This window comes from Babylonia areolata, chromosome 29 (genome assembly GCF_041734735.1).
Source record: "Babylonia areolata isolate BAREFJ2019XMU chromosome 29, ASM4173473v1, whole genome shotgun sequence".
In the NCBI taxonomy this organism is placed as follows: domain Eukaryota; kingdom Metazoa; phylum Mollusca; class Gastropoda; order Neogastropoda; family Buccinidae; genus Babylonia; species Babylonia areolata.
This window is the reverse complement of record NC_134904.1, coordinates 6,567,037-6,586,706: the sequence shown is the minus strand read 5'-3', so window position 1 is coordinate 6,586,706 and position 19,670 is coordinate 6,567,037. Positions and strand designations below refer to the sequence as shown.

General features: G+C 45.9%; 1 protein-coding gene across 1 annotated transcript; it reads left to right on the top strand.

Annotated features, from left to right (window-relative positions):
• Nucleotides 1–989: 989 nt before the first annotated feature.
• Nucleotides 990–13,932, top strand: LOC143275045 (protein-tyrosine sulfotransferase 1-like). The gene is made up of 3 exons (XM_076579108.1): nt 990–1,866; nt 12,226–12,657; nt 13,317–13,932. The coding sequence occupies exons 1-3, from the start codon at nt 1,232–1,234 to the stop codon at nt 13,930–13,932; spliced, it is 1,683 nt and encodes a 560-aa protein (XP_076435223.1). The 5' UTR covers nt 990–1,231.
• The last annotated feature ends 5,738 nt before the right edge of the window (nt 13,933–19,670 follow it).

Below are 19,670 nucleotides of genomic sequence, written 5' to 3'. Positions count from 1 at the left end.
AACTACTTTTATCTCATTTTTCTCCTCCTCCTTCCCTTCCCCTACTACTACTACTACTACTACTTTTATCTCATTTTCCTCCTCCTCCTTCCCTTCCCCTACTACTACTACTACTACTACTACTACTACTTTTATCTCATTTTCCTCCTCCTCCTTCCCTTCCCCTACTACTACTACTACTTTTTATCTCCTTCTCCTTCCCCTGCCTTCTCCTCCCCCTCCTCCTACAGCTACTTCTGCTGCTGTTACTGTTACAACTACTCCTCTTTCCTCCTCCTTCTCCTTCCACACACACACACACACACACACACACACACACACACACACATCCGCATGCACGCACGCACATACACGCACGCACACAAACCTAGGACAGGCTCATAAGATCTGACAGAGCGTTGAGATAATGCATTAGTATGGCTTTTTATTTTTTCTCTCTCTCTCTTAAATTAACGCGTGAATGCAGACGTGATGTAGCGTATATGGATCAGTTCGCACGCTTTGATGCCTCCTTGAGACTGAGACTGAGTCATCAGCCCCAGTGTGTGTGTGTGTGTGTGTGTGTGTGTGTGTGTGTGTGCACGCCCACGCGCATGCGTTTGTGTGTGTGTGTGTGTGTGTGCATTTGTGTGTATGCGTGCGTGCGTATGCGTGCACGCGCCTCTGTGTGTGTGTGTGTGTGTGTGTGTGTGTGTGTGTGTCTGTATCTGTGTCTGTGTGCGTATGTGTGCTTGTGCGTGTGTGCGTGCGTGCATGCGTGCGTGTTCTTTAACATAAAATCATACAAACAAACATGGTAAATCAAACAAGTAAATAGTTTTAACATATAATTGAAATAAAATATAATAGACGTAGTAGGTAACTGATTAAAAAAAGAAAAAAAAGATAAATCAAAACAACTAACTAACTAATTAACTGACTGACTAAAACCCCAACCCCGAACTGTGAATCAGAATCCTCCCCGCTGACCATGGTGGACCTGTGCCGACCCTTCACCATCCGTCACCTCCTGCTCCTGCTGACAGCGGCCTGCGTGCTGTACGTGCTGCACCTGACCCTGCCCTGCAGCGATGGTGACAGCAACAACACGCCTTCGTCAGCCCTACTGCTGACAGTGACCCGGGACGGCCGGAGGGTGAGGAAGAACCGCAACAGCAACGACGACGAGGACGACAGCCACAACTACAACCACCACCAGAACGACCAACACACTATCCTCTACAGCGAAGACATGGACATGATCTTCATCGGAGGCATGCCCCGCAGTGGGACCACCCTCATGCGCGTGATGCTGGACGCACACCCGCACGTGCGCTGCGGGGAGGAGACGCGGATCATCCCCAGGATCCTCTCCCTCAGATCGCACATGGAGGCGTCGCCCTTGGAGAAGCGTCGCCTGGACGCCGCCGGGGTGACCTCGGAGGTGCTAGACTCTGCGGTCCGGGCCTTCCTGCTGGAGGTGATCGCCAAGCACGGGGAGGCGGCGCCCAGGCTATGCAACAAGGACCCCTTCACGCTCAAGTCGGCGCTGTACCTGTCCCGCCAGTTCCCCCGGGCCAAGTTCCTGCTGATGGTCCGGGACGGCCGCGCCGTGGTGCACTCCATCATCTCGCGGAGAGTCACCATCATGGGCTTCGACCTGGGCAGCTACCGGAAGTGTCTGCAGAAGTGGAACGCCGCCATGGAGACCATGCACGCGCAGTGTCTGAAGGTGGGCCCCGCACGCTGTCTGCACGTGTATTACGAGCAGCTGGTGCTGCACCCCAGGGAGTGGATGTCCAAGATCCTCAGCTTTCTGGACCTGCCCTGGAACGACACGGTGCTGCACCACGAGGACTTCATCGGCAATCAGATCTCCCTGTCCAGGTCAGAGATATCTGTCTGTCTGTTTATGTCTAATACTTGGCGTGGTTTTTCTCTGTCTCTCTGTTTCTGTGTCTCTGTCTGTGTATCTGTCTGTCTGTCGCTGTCTCTGTCTCTGACATTTTCTCAATCTTCATTCTAGGAAGCTATTTTTTCACGCACATATTCTATCTCTCATAAACTATGCATCCACGTTGTGGGATAATGCCCCCGAAACCAACCTCAAACACATCAGTCGCTTGCACAAAAGAGCTCCAAAACTGATTAAGCTAAAGTGTAATACTGTGACAGATACTGACCATAAAAATCTAGACATTCTTCCGCTCAAAAGTGTATGTATGGAATGGTTTGCCTCCCTCCTTAAAGTCATGTCGTCTAAAGCAACCATTCAAAAAAGCACTTAAGAAATATTTGATGGAAAAAAAATATGATCCCTTCATGTTTTGATATGACTATCCTTGTATCTGCTGTCAACATGTCCACATCAGAGATGTGTATGTACCCTGTCCACGTCAGAAGTCTGTGCATACCATGTCCACATCATAGATGTGTATGTAATCTGCTCGCGCCGGAGATGTATGCGTGTGCGTAATGTCCACTTCAGAGGTATATATGGAAATATCAACGTTAACTGACCAGGAAACAATTCCCTTGGGTCTTTGGGGAACAAAGTGTGGAGTCATTCAAATGTTCTTGTGGGTTGTTTTTTTTTGTTTTGTTTTTTTGTTGTTGTTGTTTTTTTTTTTTGGAGGGGTGGGGGGGGTTGTTGTTGTTGTTGGTTGTTGTTTTTTTGTTTTTTTTTTGTTTTTTTTGTTTCCTTGTTTGTTTTGGGTTTTAAATAGACATTTTTCAACGGGGAAATGGGTTGAAGTGAATATGGGACTCGGGGTGAAACAAAAAACAATGAAAATATCCGCGCCCTGATTTAACCCCAAAGGGGGTGTTTCTGGGTCGACTCCATACAGGCCAAAGGACTTGGTGTAGAGTTATTTCCAGACGTACACCAGCGTTAAATGCTGGGCTCAGATGGCTAGACTGGTGAAGGTCACACGATCCAGTGTCATCCTCTGCAGGGACGTCATTGAGGGAGCTGCTCACTGTGTTTCTCCCCTTCTGATTGGTCCTGCAGTTGTGTGTGTGTGTGTGTGTGTGTGTGTGTGTGTGTGTGTGTGTGTGTGTGTGTGTGTGTGTGTGTGTGTGTGTGTGTGTGCGCGTCCTGACTCTGATCGAAGCACCACGAAAGGCAGTGTGGAGTGCAGCCTTGTCAAAGCAGTCCCATCAGTGTTCGTTGTCTGTGCTTTGTTTCAGCCCCATCACCTTCTGGTCATCCCGAGTCCCCCATGCACAGCCACACCCGGCGATAATTAGGGAGATAATTATGGATGTTTGATCGCCTGAAGGAAGGGGGGGGGGGGCAGGATAGTACGTGGTGTTCTGGCGTATTATGAATCATAGCAGGCTCTTATAAACACCAACAAATGTGATTCCTGTAGCGGTGCAGGGTCTCCACTGGAGTGTGTCCTCATGGCGACATGACACTGATAGTTCCATGTGGACTGCACAACACCGGGACTATGGCTGAACGGCTTTGAGAGGGAAGACGTGAGATGAGCGATGTGGGGAAACGATATTAAAAAAAAAACAACCCAAAAACAAAACAAAACAAAACAATTTCAGAGCATAGTTCATTTTTCAAACTATACAATGCACGAATAAAAAAAAGAAAAAAAAGAAAAAAGAAAATAAGAAGCCGGGTCTCTATCACACAGAGACGGGTCTCTATCACACAGAGATGGGTCTCTATCACACAGAGACGGGTCTCTATCACACAGAGATGGGTCTCTGTCGCACACAGAGGAGTAACACAGACACTATCCGGTCAGACTGACTGACAGAATCAGATGAAGAGGATGCGGACTGATGCAAGCCCGGGAAATTGACAGCCAGGGACAGCAGAGGAGCAGAGACTCTCTCGTAGTGACACTGACATGTTCAGTAATTAGTCCGCAAGCCCGTATCAGGACAACCAGAGGTGTTTGGGGAGTAGCGGGGGAGTGGGGAAGAACTATATATCCAGTAACTCGCATCTTTGTTTCAGACAGACAGAGGGACAGACAGACAGACAGAGGGACAGACACACACACACACAGAACAAGAACAAGAACAACGTATCAGGACAATCAGAGGTGTTTGGGGGGAGGGGGAGGGGAGTGTGGAAGAACTATATATCCAGTAACTCGCATCTTTGTTTCAGACAGACAGAGGGACAGACAGACAGAGAGAGAGAGAGAGAGAGAGAGAGAGAGAGAGAGAGAGAGAGAGAGAGAGAGATACACATGCACACATTCTCTTCACCCAACACACACACACACACACACACACACACACACACACACTTATGGATATACAGAAACGTGACCAAAGTGAGAAACAAGTAGCGGACATAAAGATAACAGAGAAACACAACTTTTTCATTGTACATATTGTAGAAGTGATTAATCTGCTGATGCAGATGTTACAGGTAATAACATCCAACCAACAGGCGAACAAATAAAACATTAAAGCACAAAGGTAGAAAAATTAAATTCACTGCATGTAAAGGTATAGATACAAATTTCACAAAAAGAATTATTTTCTGTCTTTTTCAGCTGGTAAAATTTGCTTTGCGGGCCTATTGTTTGTGGAGCAGAAGTTTTCGAATGCGTAATTTGAAGGAATGTAATGAATCGCACGTCTTAATGAACGAAGGAAGAAAGTTCCAAACAGATGGTCCAGAAAATGCAAAGCTAGATTTGTACAAATCGATGCGCACACGAGGCAGAATATGATTATCTGAATCGTAACGCTCTGATGCCCGTTGAACAATGTCGTTGAGGTATGGTGGTGACATGTTTTTGTGTACTTTGAACATGAGGACCATTTTATTGCAGTCGAATTGCTTGTATAGTGGTAACATTTCCAGTTTCGTTTTTCATCTGTTGGTAGGGAGTAGTTTGGTAAAATAAGTTTAGCTGCTCGTCTATGCAATGAGTTAACTTTTTTTTTAGCTGGTTGTGACTGGCATTGCTCCAGACTGTAGATGCATTTTTGATATGAGAAAGACAATGTGCCCCGAAGAATAATTTTCTGGTTGGAACATCGACGTAATATCTAAGTTTATTGAGTAATAACAAATTGCTGGCTATTTGTTTGCATACATGGTTGATATGAGCTTGCCAGTTCAGTTCTATATCAATAATTACCCCAAGAACGCGGTGCTCACAAACTAGTTCAACTGAGTTCTTGTTTTCCTCAAGTTTTAAAGTGAGAGGCTTACGTTGGTGTTTCTGTCTGGATGTCAGTGCCATATTTTTTGTCATATGAGAGAGAGAGACAGAGGGACAGACAGACAGGTGGACATAAAGAGACAGACAGACAGACAGACAGAGAGAGAGAGAGAGAGAGAGAGAGAGAGAGAGAATGGCAATGACATTGTTTTAGTCATTTATTCACTGATGTTCTGACAGACACTATCAGTTTCATGATATTCTGGTTATTTGAAGCATGCAGAAGCGAACGCTAAGAATATAGTTTTATGGCAAATGTGCGTAGTCTCTCAAAATGTCCGCATTTTAAAAAGAAAATCATTGGCCACAAAGTTCAGCTGCATCAGGCCTGGTTCAGTCTGTGCGCCAAACAATTTCTCTGGTGAATGGTGTTTTCGGTCCCAGTCAATCGATCTTAAGCTCTCTCCCCACCTCGCTCTACCCCACTCCCCCCCCCCTCCTCCCCAATTGCAGTTATTGAGAGAGAGAGAGAGGAGAGAGAGAGAGAGTTTGAAATCGATAAATCAAGACCGAAAACACACCATTCATCGGATATTAAAAAAAAACAAACAAACAAAAAAAACCCACCTAACCTTTTTTTTTTTACTTATGCTTCCTCAGCAATGGAAGAATTTAACCGCGATGAATCAACAGTAATCGCCAGCTTTCCAATTTCCTTCGAACTGGCCTGCACTTTCAAACTCAGTGGAGCAAGACATGCCCATTGTTAAGATTTGTATTTCTCGTTGGAAAACAGTTCCAGTATCAAACATTCCAGTCTAGACGTCGAAAGAGCTGTCCCTTCACAAAACATTTCAACAAGAGGCAAAGCCTTCGAGACTCACTTGTGCTTCATGTTTTATCCAGTCAAGGAATCAAGATGAGAAACAAAAAAAAGATACTTAAAAAATCGTTGAAAAGTGCTCTGTATTAACTATGATATATAAAATAAGCATGGGAGAAAAGGAAAAAAAAGAAGAAAAGATGGTAGGGGAGAGCGGGGTACGTTGAGTCAAGGGGCAAGTTGAGTCACCCTCAATTTAAAGAATATTTTGCTTTCGTTTGTGTTCCTGGTCTTAGTTTTGGAATGCCCATTCTACGTCTGGCACCATTTTGATTTTGACTGGCAAATCTTCAAGTGGATCAAGCTGCATTCTGCACGTCTTCTCCGCCAAACGGCAAGTTTTATTCACCCATTTCTTAGTGTATTATTATGTGTTGCATTTAAGAAAGAAAAAAGAATGTTTCAAATAACGAAAGTAAAAAGATTACCGAACATAAGGATATCAGAATTCTGAATGTAGAAACACATGTGTTTTGATTATACTGTGACTTGTCAAAGCACCTAACGTGGGGCAGGTTGAGTAGGGGCAGGTTGGGTCACTGACTCAACCTGCACTCATGGTGACTCAAGCTGCCCCCATGACATATTAAACACTTGTTTAAAATTTTAATTGATTATATATTTACTGACTTAGAAAAGAAAAGTTTGCTACTTTTTTCTTTCATTTTATTTTTTTTAACAGATGGTGCGGAATTACAACAGAAAAGGAAGCTGGAGAGAGATCTGCATCGCGTTTGCAGGAGGAACTAGATGCTATCCTTGGTGGGGAATCCACTAGGAAAGTGGGAGAACGGTATTGGATCAGTTTTGAAACGCTGAGACGCCACTTGAAAAAAACCCAAAAAACAGACAGCTTGACCCTCAGTACACTTATGCCACTTTCTCAGATGCCTGCACTACAAGTTGTGTGTTTTCAAAGACAGAAGAGACCACCCTGGTGAACTACCTGCTCAAAACTTCACGCATGGTGGTTTCCCCTTGACACAAAAACTGTGTGTAACATGGCTAATGAACTTGCAGTTCGCTACAAGAAGGCTTTTCCTTCAACCTGGAATGAACATGAATTTGCTGGAAAAGATTGGATGACTTCGTTTTTGCATCGCCACAGAGAGAGAGTCTGAGAACACCTGAAGCTACGAGCCTAGCTCGAGCAACTGCCTTCAATGAGCACAATGTGAAGACCTTTTAAGGCAAGCTAGAAGTGTACATGAAGCACAAGTTTACACCTGAAAGAATATATAATCTGGATGAAACAGGTGTTACAACATCTCAGAAACCACAACGTGTAGTCGCAGAATCAGGCTGTAAACAGGTATCACAGGTAGTCTCACACGAGACAGAAGGAACAGTTAGTGTGTGCGCCATCGTTAATGCCATTGGAAATACGTCCCCCCCCCTCCCCCTCCCCTGCTTTATCTTCCTCACGGTTTCATGTTAGCATGGTCAAAGGAACACCAACTGGTTCACTTGGTCTGAGCAGTCCTAGCGGCTGGATGAATGCTGAGTTGTTTATGGAGTGTCTGAGACATTTTATGAAGCATACAAGGTGCTCAAAAGCAGAGATGGTTTTGCTACTTTTGGACAATCATGAGAGCCACGTGTCCCTTGAAGCAATCGATTTCTGTCGTGAAAACGGCATTGTCTTGCTGACGTTCCCACCGCATTGTCCCCATCGTCTGCAACCGCTTGACCACACAGTGTTTGGACCGTTCAAAACCTTCTACCGTAAATCCTGCAATGACTGGATGTACAGTCACCCTGGTCAAAGAATGATCATTCACGATGTGGCTGAAATCGAGAGGAAAGCTTATCCAAGAGCATTCGCCATAAAAAAAAACATTGTGTCTGGCTTCCAAAGCACTGGAATTGCACCGCTGGATTCTGATATTTTCACAGGGTCAGATTTCATTCAGTCAACTGTGCCAGAGCCACAGAAAATCACGGAAGACGAGGAACAGCCTACACACATGGAGTATAGAGTACCTCCAGACCCACCTGTCACTGATCAGACCACTTGGTGTGAACCAGAGAATGACCAACCAGCTCATCCTATAAGGACTGAGACAGCACCACCAGCAGTTCAAAATGATCTGCCAGTCCCTACCGTCACAATTGAGAGTCCACAATGCACAAGTGACATGGATCAAACTTTTCCACCTGAAACAGTGAGGACACTTCCAAAAGCAGGCAGCAGAAAACAGACAAACAGAAAGACAAAGCCTAGGGAGAAAAGTAGAATCTGGACAGATACTCCCGAAAAGGCGCAGCTGAATGCTGCAAACAGAAACCGACCAGCTGCGAAAGTGACTGGTGTGAAGAAATGTCTGAATTCAGCAACAGATAATTCAGGACGTCCACCTGTTTCAGTCTTGAAATCATCCTGGCATCAAGAACATCGTGTCTTCCAATCTGATCGAGGTCGCCAGTGTACAGCCACTGCCGCTTCTCATGCGACCACAAAGAACGTAACTCCGTGGTCAAGAGAAGACCTGGATTGTATTCTGATGAATGGCGATCGCTTGTACAGACACGTCATTTCATTTCAGACAGAAAATGAAACAGGATATCTGCTGGTCTCTGATATTCCAACATCGTTCAGCGTTTTTGATGTAGTGTTCTTTGTTGACCAGGGTTTGCCAGTTTGTGGTATCCTCACAGATGACAAGACACCCTCAATTAAGGAAATTCTTAACAGAAATATTCAAAGCATTTTTAGCCAGGCACCAGCCTGCGTGATGATCATCAAAGAGTTCTCAGTAATGCTGTACAAACCCATTGAAGGAGGCACTTGCTACATAATTTTTATTTGACTCTCATTCCAGAAATGATTCTGGCATGCCATCACCAAGGGGGAATGCTGTTCTTAAGTTCAGCAGCGTGAAAGATCTGGTTTGTTATCTCAACACCATTGCTTCAACATTCAGCAACAGCCGTGTCCCATGTGAAATTGTCAGTTTGAAGATTTCTGTGATGAACACGGGAGATGATTCAGTTCCTGTTGTGGCAGACGTGTCTTTTTATGATGTGACATCAGGTGTTTTCTTCAACATGTTCAACCCACTGTCTGAATACGAACAGACTACTGTGACATTCAGTGTTGAAAACTTATCATCAGACAATCCAGCAAATTCTTCAGTGGGTGAAACGAATAAAATAGAGAACCGCTGAAACTGATGAATGTGAAACTCCAGTGGAGACAACCAAAGATGTGCCAAACATATCTGCTGAGGAGGAAAGGCCTGAGAAAACAATGCGTGCAACAGAACAGCAGACACATGGCTAAAAAAAAATCACACACAAGACAAGATCCAAGGTGTGACCAGAAACCAGGGTGATCGCTGCATAATTTGCTGTAGACTGTTATGACATTCCAAACTTGGGGAAGACTGGATTCAGTGCAGTGGTTGCAAAGTGTGGTGCCATGAGACCTGCACAGATAGTGACCAGGCCAACGTTTTCATTTGTGACTTGTGTCAGTGATCAGAGAAGCTATTCTCGAGAACATTCCAGATGAATATGGTTTTGCAATTACTTTATAGATTATTTTCCCTATTCATGTTATATAATGCAAGGGTATTGAAGAATGTTTCATGTGATTGTTCTCGGTCAGTTGTGTTTGATTCGTTTAATCTATAAAAAAGAAAAACACTCTTTTACAGCCAAACAGATCAAACAGGAAGATGACAGAAAAAAAACAGTATTTGGTTTGTTAAGTTCTGAGTTGCAGAGTGCTACTCAATAGATGACTCAACGTACCCCAGGGGGGAACTCAACGTACCCCGTGGTGGGGAAGGTTGAGTCAATATCGGCTACCGTTTCGGTTTCGGTTTTGTGACGTGATTAATAGAAACAAAAATCACTTTCCGTTGTGTGCATATGTTTACAGATGAATAAAGTTTTGTTTAAAGCTTTTTGGAGTGGTAAGTTTGAATGATGTTTGAAGTTATTGCATTTTTTTAAATTTTTTTTCTGACTCAACATACCCCACTCTGCCCAATGCGAGCGGGATCGAACCATGCATGTTCAGTTCCGAAGCAAGCGGACTAATTCCCACTGCTGCGGCAGGCGCATCTGACGTCATTCGACTAACTCTAACACTGAAAAGAATATTGACGTTTTCTTCTTCGTACGACAAATAGATGGAAGTGTAGTGGATGTAACAACGCCGTTTAAATCATATTTTTTGCGTGTTTTATTATATCTCGATTATTCTTCGATTTCGGCGGTAAAGGAAACTTTGCTATCCCTTGAAGCACATTGCAACACATTGTAGATCTCTAGATCTGCACGAACCATTCGAGGCCTACAAAGAGGTGAAAGAAACGATTGATTCAATATTTCTTTTATGTTCATTCCAGTTAATTAAGTGTCCACTCTAGAATATTTATATGCAGTAAACACGTCGATCGTGTAGTTAATATTACTGTATGTGTTCTGTCCAGAATTGGCATTCCTTTCCTTTTAATTGTGAACAAGAAAAACGAGGTCATGTCTTCGAAGACAACCTACCTGCTAGCATGCCAAACTCAGTGGAAAACGGTTTTTAGAATGTTCGGATTTCGGAACAAACCTCAACGAAATAAGTTTATGATTCGGAAAAAAAACCCGGCTTAATTCGGGAAACTTACCTGTTCTTGGTATGACTGTGAAGGGTTTTTTTCATACTAAGTTTAAGTCAAATTTGGTATTGGCAGACAAAGTATTTCCAGAGAAAATGGCAAATTTAAAGTTTGCCATGGACACACAGACACACACACACACACACACACAACCGAACACCGGGTTAAAACATAGACTCACTTTACACAAGTGGGTCAAAAAGTTACAGACACACATTTTCAACATGCTCGCACGCACGTACACACACACACACACACACGTGTATATAACCAGACACGCAGTTTGTTAGTTTATTAGCCTAACAGTGAAGTGTGACATAGTATTGTGCAGTATGGTGTCGCGTTTTGTGGTGCTCGCTTCCAACTGCAGTGTGCACAGATGCTATCGTCGCCCCCGACAGAGAGCAGCCGTAACATTTTCCATAATCATGTTCACCTGCTGGTAATGTTCAACTTTAGAATACTAAACTCAGGGGGGCTGTTTAGACGGAAAACAAAGGGTGTCTTAGGCTCACCTCGATGCGCTAAGTTGAATGGAACCCTCAGCTAAGCTGTACGACCACTACTTTCCCATGAAACTGCGACAAATACACAGTAAGCTGAGTACTCCTTCCCCACCTGCACGCCATTTTGACTGCTGATCACGTGGATGATCAGCAGTCAAAATGGCTTGCAGGTGGTTGCTCTGGCTGTGATCGGCTGAGCTTACTGTGTATAAAATTGTCGCAGTTTCATGGGAAAGTAGCGGTAGTACAGCTTAGCTGAGGGTTCCATTCAACTTAGCGCATCGAGGTGAGCCTATGACACCCTTTGTTTTTCGTCTAAACAGCCCCCCTGAGTTTAGTATTCTAAAGTTGAACATTACCTTGATGTTTGTATTTGTATTTGTATTTCTTTTTATCACAACAGATTTCTCTGTGTGAAATTCGGGCTGCTCTCCCCAGGGAGAGCGCGTCGCTACACTACAGCGCCACCCATTAATTTTTTTGTATTTTTTCCTGCGTGCAGTGTTATTTGTTTTTCCTGTCGAAGTGGATTTTTCTACAGAATTTTGCCAGGAACAACCCTTTTGTTGCCGTGGGTTCTTTTACGTGCGCTAAGTGCATGCTGCACACGGGACCTCGGTTTATCGTCTCATCCGAATGACTAGCGTCCAGACCACCACTCAAGGTATAATGGAGGGGGAGAAAATATCGGCGGCTGAGCCGTGATTCGAACCAGCGCCCTCAGATTCTCTCGCTTCCTAGGCGGACGCGTTACCTCTAGGCCATCACTCCACTGTTGTTGCCGTTGTTGTTGTTTTTGTTGTTGCTATGCAACATACTAGATATCACCCTGTGCACCACACAACAAGAGGACGCTGAAGGAAATACACAGACGGAATGCTGTGCTTGCGTACAACTTTGAGAATAGAGATGGTTGTTTTAATAAGCAAAGATAATGTTGACTTTTCTTTAAAGATAATGTTCACTCTTCTTTATAGATAATGTTGACTTTTCTTTATAGCCCACTGATTGTTGCTGACGTGTTGTGTGGTGTGTGTGTGTGTGTGTGTGTGTGTGTGTGTGTGTGTGTGTGTGTGTGTGTGTGACAGCCGGGAGAAGTCTACGGACCAGGTGATGAAGCCTGTGAACGTGGAGGCTCTGTCCCGGTGGGTGGGACACCTGCCTGACGACGTCACTGCCCACATGGACACCCTGGCCCCCATGCTGGCCACCCTGGGCTACGACCCCCGGGCCAACCCCCCGCACTACGGCCAGCCAGACGCCCAGGTGGCCCGTAACACCCGACACCTCCGGCAGCACGCCGACTTCTGGAGGCGGAGGGTGGACGACCTCTTCGACAAGCTGGGCGGCCGGCCTGTCGAGTACTGGGTGAAGCAGGAGGAGGAGGAGGAGGAGGCGGCCAGGGACACGGGCACGGTGAAGCAGGAGGAGCAGGAGGAGGCCAGGGAGACGGGCACGGTTAAGCAGGAGGAGGAGGGGGCGGCCAGAGACACGGACACCGACATGACTGGGAATACCGGGTCCCCGTCTCAGCCTGGAGAGCCAGCCCGCCCCAGTAGTGGTGGTAACAGCAGCAGCAGCAGTGGTAGAAGTAGTAGTGGTAACAGCATCAGCAGTGGTAGAAGTAGTAGTGGTAACAGCAAGCAACAGTGGTAGAGGTAGTAGTGGTAACAACCTTCTGGCGGCCCGGAGTGAGAACGGTGTGAGATGATGAGAGATCTTTGGGGTGGGGATGGGGTTGGGGGTCGGGAGGGGTGGGGGTGGTGTGTTGAACACTTCTGTTGGAAGACGAGGTTAGTGGGTTGGGGTTTGGAGGTGAGGTGGGGTGAGGGGTTAAAAGGGTGTGTCACACGAAGGTCGAAAGTCATTGGAGAAATTGTTACAGATGTATATCCACGAAGGTTGAAAGTAAAGGGAGAGATGGTTTGTTAGAACGCTGAACCCACGACAAACGTCGTGTTACAACACATGTTACAACGACAAGTGTAGTATGAATCGGGAAAACACCAGCAGACAGATATCTTGCCGTGGGTGCTTATTGCACACAAGGAACCTCGGTTTATCGTCTCATCGGAATATACTAACGACCAGAACACCACTCAACGTCTAGCGGAGGGGAAGAACATTCCGGCTAGAAGGGGATTCGATCCCCTACCCTCAGTTTGTCTCAGCTCCCCAGGCAGACGTTCTGCCAGCAGCAGGTCACCACACCACACTGGGCTTGCCACTACACACGGCCCACGTGGCACAGAAAGCGTCACCACACCACACTGGGCTTGCCACTACACATGGCCCACGTGCCACAGAAAGCGTCACCACACCACACTGGGCTTGCCACTACATGGCCCACGTGCCATAGAAAGCGTCACCACACCACACTGGGCTTGCACTACACATGGCCCACGTGCCATAGAAAGCGTCACCACACCACACTGGGCTTGCCACTACACATGGCCCACGTGGCACAGAAAGCGTCACCACACCACACTGTGCTTGCCACTACGTACCACAGAAAGCGTCACTACTCCACACGGGGCTTGCCACTATACGGCCCACGTGGCACAGAAAGCGTCACCACACCACACTGGGCTTGCCACTACACACGGCCCACGTGGCACAGAAAGCGTCACCACGCCACACTGGGCTTGCCACTACACACGGCCCACGTGCCACAGAAAGCGTCATCACACCACACGGGGCTTGCCACTACACATGGCCCACGTGGCACAGAAAGCGTCACCAAACCACCAGAACACCACTCAACGTCTAGCGGAGGGGAAGAACATTCCGGCTAGAAGGGGATTCGATCCCCTACCCTCAGTTTGTCTCAGCTCCCCAGTCAGACGTTCTGCCAGCAGCAGGTCACCACACCACACTGGGCTTGCCGCTACACATGGCCCACGTGCCACAGAAAGCGTCACCACACCAACCTGGGCTTGCCACTATACGGCCCACGTGGCACAGAAAGCGTCACCACACCACACTGGGCTTTCCGCTATACGGCCCACGTGGCACAGAAAGCGTCACCACACCACACTGGGCTTGCCGCTATACGGCCCACGTGCCACAGAAAGCGTCACCACACCACACTGGGCTTGCCACTACACGGCCCACGTGCCATAGAAAGCGTCACCACACCACACTGGGCTTGCCGCTATACGGCCCACGTGGCACAGAAAGCGTCACCACACCACACTGGGCTTGCCACTACGTACCACAGAAAGCGTCACCACACCACACTGGGCTTGCCACTACACATGGCCCACGTGCCACAGAAAGCGTCACCACACCACACTGGGCTTGCCACTACACACGGCCCACGTGCCACAGAAAGCGTCACCACACCACACTGGGCTTGCCACTACAATGTCCCACGTGCCACAGAAAGCGTCACCACTCTACACGGGTCTTGACACTACACATGGCCCACGTGCCATAGAAAGCGTCAACACTCCACACGGGGTGTCACCACACCACACTGGGCTTGCCACTACACATGGCCCACGTGGCACAGAAAGCGTCACCACACCACACTGGGCTTGCCACTACACATGGCCCACGTGCCATAGAAAGCGTCACCACACCACACTGGGCTTGACACTACAACGGCCCACGTGGCACAGAAAGCGTCACCACACCACACTGGGCTTGCCACTACACATGGCCCACGTGCCACATAAAGCACCAAGGAAAGAATTCTTTGGAACCCCGTCCTTGACAAGTCCAGTTTTTGTTTGTTTGTTTGTTTTATTATCTCATAATCTTTTTTATCTCTCTTTTCTTTCTGTGGTAACCTGGTGTAAGTGGGAGACAGTTCTTCTCCGGACAGATCCAAAAGTTTAGGTCCTTTCTTTTGTCGAGTTAATTCCCATCCTGACGCATTCTGTCTGTCTGTCTGTCTGTCTGTCTGTCTGTCTGTCTCTCTCTCTCTCTCTCTCTCTCTCTCTCTCTCTCTCTCTCTCTTATCTGGATTCCTTGCAAACTACATTTTGTTAGATCAGGAGCCATGGTAATCTATCTTCTGTTAGATTAGGGCACCTAGTGACACGTATTGCGTTTTGTCTGATTATGGGGCCTGGTGACATGTGTTGTGTCTGATTATGGGGCCTGGTGACATGTGTTGTGTCTGATTATGGGGCCTGGTGACATGGATTGTGTCTGATTATGGGGCCTGGTGACATGGATTGTGTCTGATTATGGGACCTGGTGACATGCGTTGTGTTGTGTCTGATTATGGGACCAGGTGACATGGATTGTGTCTGATTATGGGGCCTGGTGACATGTGTTGTGTCTGATTATGGGGCCTGGTGTCATGGATTGTGTCTGATTATGGGGCCTGGTGACATGTATTGTGTTGTGTCTGATTATGGGACCTGGTGACATGGATTGTGTCTGATTATTGGGCCTGGTGACATGGATTGTGTTGTGTCTGATTATGGGACCTGGTGACATGGATTGTGTCTGATTATGGGGCCTGGTGACATGGATTTTGTCTGATTATGGGGCCTGGTAACATGTGTTGTGTCTGATTATGGGGCCTGGTGACATGGATTGTGTCTGATTATGGGGCCTGGTGACATGGACTGTGTCTGACTATGGGGCCTGGTGACATGTGTTGTGTCTGATTGTGGGGCATGGTGACATGGATTGTGTCTGATTATGGGACCTGGTGACATGGATTGTGTCTGATTATGGGACCTGGTGACATGCGTTGTGTTGTGTCTGATTATGGGACCAGGTGACATGGATTGTGTCTGAATATGGGGCCTGGTGACATGTGTTGTGTCTGATTATGGGACCTGGTGACATGTGTTGTGTCTGATCATGGGACCTGGTGACATGTATTGTGTTGTGTCTGATCATGGGACCTGGTGTCATGGATTGTGTCTGATTATGGGGCCTGGTGACATGGATTGTGTTGTGTCTGATTGTGGGGCCTGGTGACATGTGTTGTGTCTGATCATCGGGCCTGGTGACATGGATTGTGTCTGATTATGGGACATCAATATTTTGATCAGGGGCACCTGGTGATCTGTAATCTGTCTGATCATGGACCTGGTAATTGATATATGTGTTTGATCAGGAGCAATTGGGGATATATTTTATTATTGTTCAGCAGCTCTCTTAACATTTCGTTTGATCTGGTAATCTGTATTCTCTTTGATCAAGGTACCTGGTGATCTGTATTCTGTTTGATCAAGGCACCTGGTGATCAATATTCTGTTTGATCAAGGCACCTGGTGATCTGTATTCTGTTTGATCAGGCCACCTGGTGATCTGTATTCTGTTTGATCAGGCCATCTGGTGATCTATATTCCCTTTGATCAAGTCACCTGGTGATCAATATTCTGTTTGATCAAGGCACCTGGTGATCAATATTCTGTTTGATCAAGGCACCTGGTGATCTATATTCTGTTTGATCAAGGCACCTGGTGATCTATATTCTCATTGTTTCAGGCCATCTGTTGATCTATATTCTGCTTGATCAAGGCACCTAGTGATCAATATTCTGTTTGATCAAGGCACCTGGTGATCAATATTCTGTTTGATCAGGCCATCTGGTGATCTGTATTCTGTTTGATCAAGGCACCTGGTGATCAATATTCTGTTTGATCAAGGCACCTGGTGATCAATATTCAGTTTGATCAAGGCACCTGGTGATCTATATTCTGTTTGATCAAGTCACCTGGTGATCTATATTCTCTTTGATCGAGGCACCTGGTGATCAATATTCTGTTTGATCAAGGCACCTGGTGATCTGTATTCTGTTTGATCAAGGCACCTGGTGATCAATATTCTGTTTGATCAAGGCACCTGGTGATCAATATTATGTTTGATCAAGGCACCTGGTGATCTATATTCTCATTGTTTCAGGCCATCTGTTGATCTATATTCTCCTTGATCAAGGCACCTGGTGATCAATATTCTGTTTGATCAGGGCACCTAGTGATCTGTATTCTGTTTGATCAAGGCACCTGGTGATCTATATTTTGTTTGATCAAGGCACCTGGTGATCTATATTCTCATTGTTTCAGGCCATCTGTTGATCTATATTCTCCTTGATCAAGGCACCTGGTGATCAATATTCTGTTTATCAGGCCACCTGGTGATCTATATTCTCCTTGATCAAGGCACCTGGTGATCAATATTCTGTTTGATCAAGGCACCTGGTGATCAATATTCAGTTTGATCAAGGCACCTAGTGATCTGTATTCTGTTTCATCAAGGCACCTGGTGATCTATATTCTCTTTGATCAAGGCACCTGGTGATCAATATTCAGTTTGAACAAGGCACCTGGTGATCCGTATTTTGTTTGATCAAGGCACCTGGTGATCAATATTATGTTTGATCAAGGCACCTGGTGATCTATATTCTCATTGTTTCAGGCCACCTGGTGATCTATATTCTCCTTGATCAAGGCACCTGGTGATCAATATTCTGTTTGATCAAGGCACCTGGTGATCAATATTCTGTTTATCAGGCCATCTGGTGATCAATATTCTGTTTGATCAAGGCACCTGGTGATCAATATTCTGTTTGATCAAGGCACCTGGTGATCTATATTCAGTTTGATCAAGGCACCTAGTGATCTGTATTCTGTTTCATCAAGGCACCTGGTGATCTATATTCTCTTTGATCAAGGCACCTGGTGATCTATATTCTGTTTGATCAAGGCACCTGGTGATCAATATTCTGTTTGATCAAGGCACCTGGTGATCAATATTCTGTTTCATCAAGGCACCTGGTGATCTATATTCTCTTTGATCAAGGCACCTGGTGATCAATATTCTGTTTGATCAAGGCACCTGGTGATCTATATTCTGTTTGATCAAGGCACCTGGTGATCTATATTCTGTTTGATCAAGGCACCTGGTGATCAATATTCTGTTTGATCAAGGCACCTGGTGATCAATATTCTGTTTGATCAAGGCACCTGGTGATCTATATTCTGTTTGATCAAGGCACCTGGTGATCAATATTCTGTTTGATCAAGGCACCTGGTGATCTGTATTCTGTTTGATCAAGGCACCTGGTGATCTATATTCTGATTAATCAGGCCATCTGGTGATCTGTATTTTGTTTGATCAATGCACCTGGTGATCAAAATTATGTTTAACCAGGAGCCCTGGTAATCAATATTATGTTTAATTATGGAACTGGTGATTGATATTCGTTTTTGATCAGGACACCTGGTGATCAATATTGTGTTTGATTAAGGCGCCTTGTGATCGATAATCTGTTCGCTCGGTCTTCTTGTGATTCAAATGATGATTTGTGGAGGTTCCTGTGATCAATATTTTGTTCGATCAGTCTTCTGGTTATCAAAATGATGTTTATAGAGGTTCTGGTGATCAATGCTTCGTTCGATCAGGGAACCTTGTATTCAATGTTCTGTTCGAGTTTGAGGAGAAAAATGCACTGGACAAGAGGAAAGGAAGAAGCGGTTTGCTGTTCGACATTCATTCAAGGACCTTGTGGAATTCCTTGGCTGTCAGGGAGACTTCTGGCTGTGAAAGATGCTGACACCCCTTTGTGTGTGTGTGTGTGCTCGTTCTTTAGTTTAGCGTCTTTTCACTATCAGTGATATTAGACGATGTGTGTGTGTGTGTGTGTGTGTGTGTGTGTGTGTGTGTGTGTGTGTGTCTGTGTCTGTGTGTGTCTGTGTCTGTGTCTGTGTGCGTGGTTAAATGGATGAATGTGAATGGATAATTGAATGAATTGTTGCATTAATGACTGACTGACTGACTGAAAGAAAAAAAGAATGAATGAATGATACTTTTTTTTTTTCAACTGTGCACATATCAATACACTGGACAATTTACTGAAAGGTGAGATACATTCATTCATTCATTCTTCTCTTCTCTCTCTGTCTCTGTCTCTCTCATACCTATCAGAGTCGATTTCTTCTTCATGACGTTTTTCAGAGGACAACACTTTGTTGCCGAGGGTTTTCTTTTTCAGGGCGCCAAGTGCGTGCTGTACACGGGACCTCGGTCTATCGCCTCAAATGACTGAACCCAGGCCCTCATGAGCACTGTACTGACAGTTCTGACACCTTCCCCCCTCTCCTCCATGCCCACAAGATGAACACTGCGCGTGTCCAGGCGGTTCTGAACCTGACATGAACCATGTAGCTGTGTTCATTCACAGCTTTCTTCTGAACCTGACATGAACGTTGTACCTGTGTTCAGGCCTTTCCTCTGAACCTGACAGGAACCATGTACCTGTGTTCACGGCTTTCTTCTGAACCTGACATGAAACATGTACCTGTGTTTACAGCTTTCTTCTGAACCTGACATGAGCCATGTACCTGTGTTCAGGGCTTTCTTCTGAACCTGACATGAACCATGTACCTGTGTTCACGGCTTTCTTCTGAACCTGACATGAACCTTGTACCTGTGTTCACGGCTTTCTTCTGAACCTGACATGAACCATGTACCTGTGTTCAGGGCTTTCTTCTGAACCTGACATGAACCTTGTACCTGTGTTCAGGGCTTTCTTCTGAACCTGAGATGAACCATGTACCTGTGT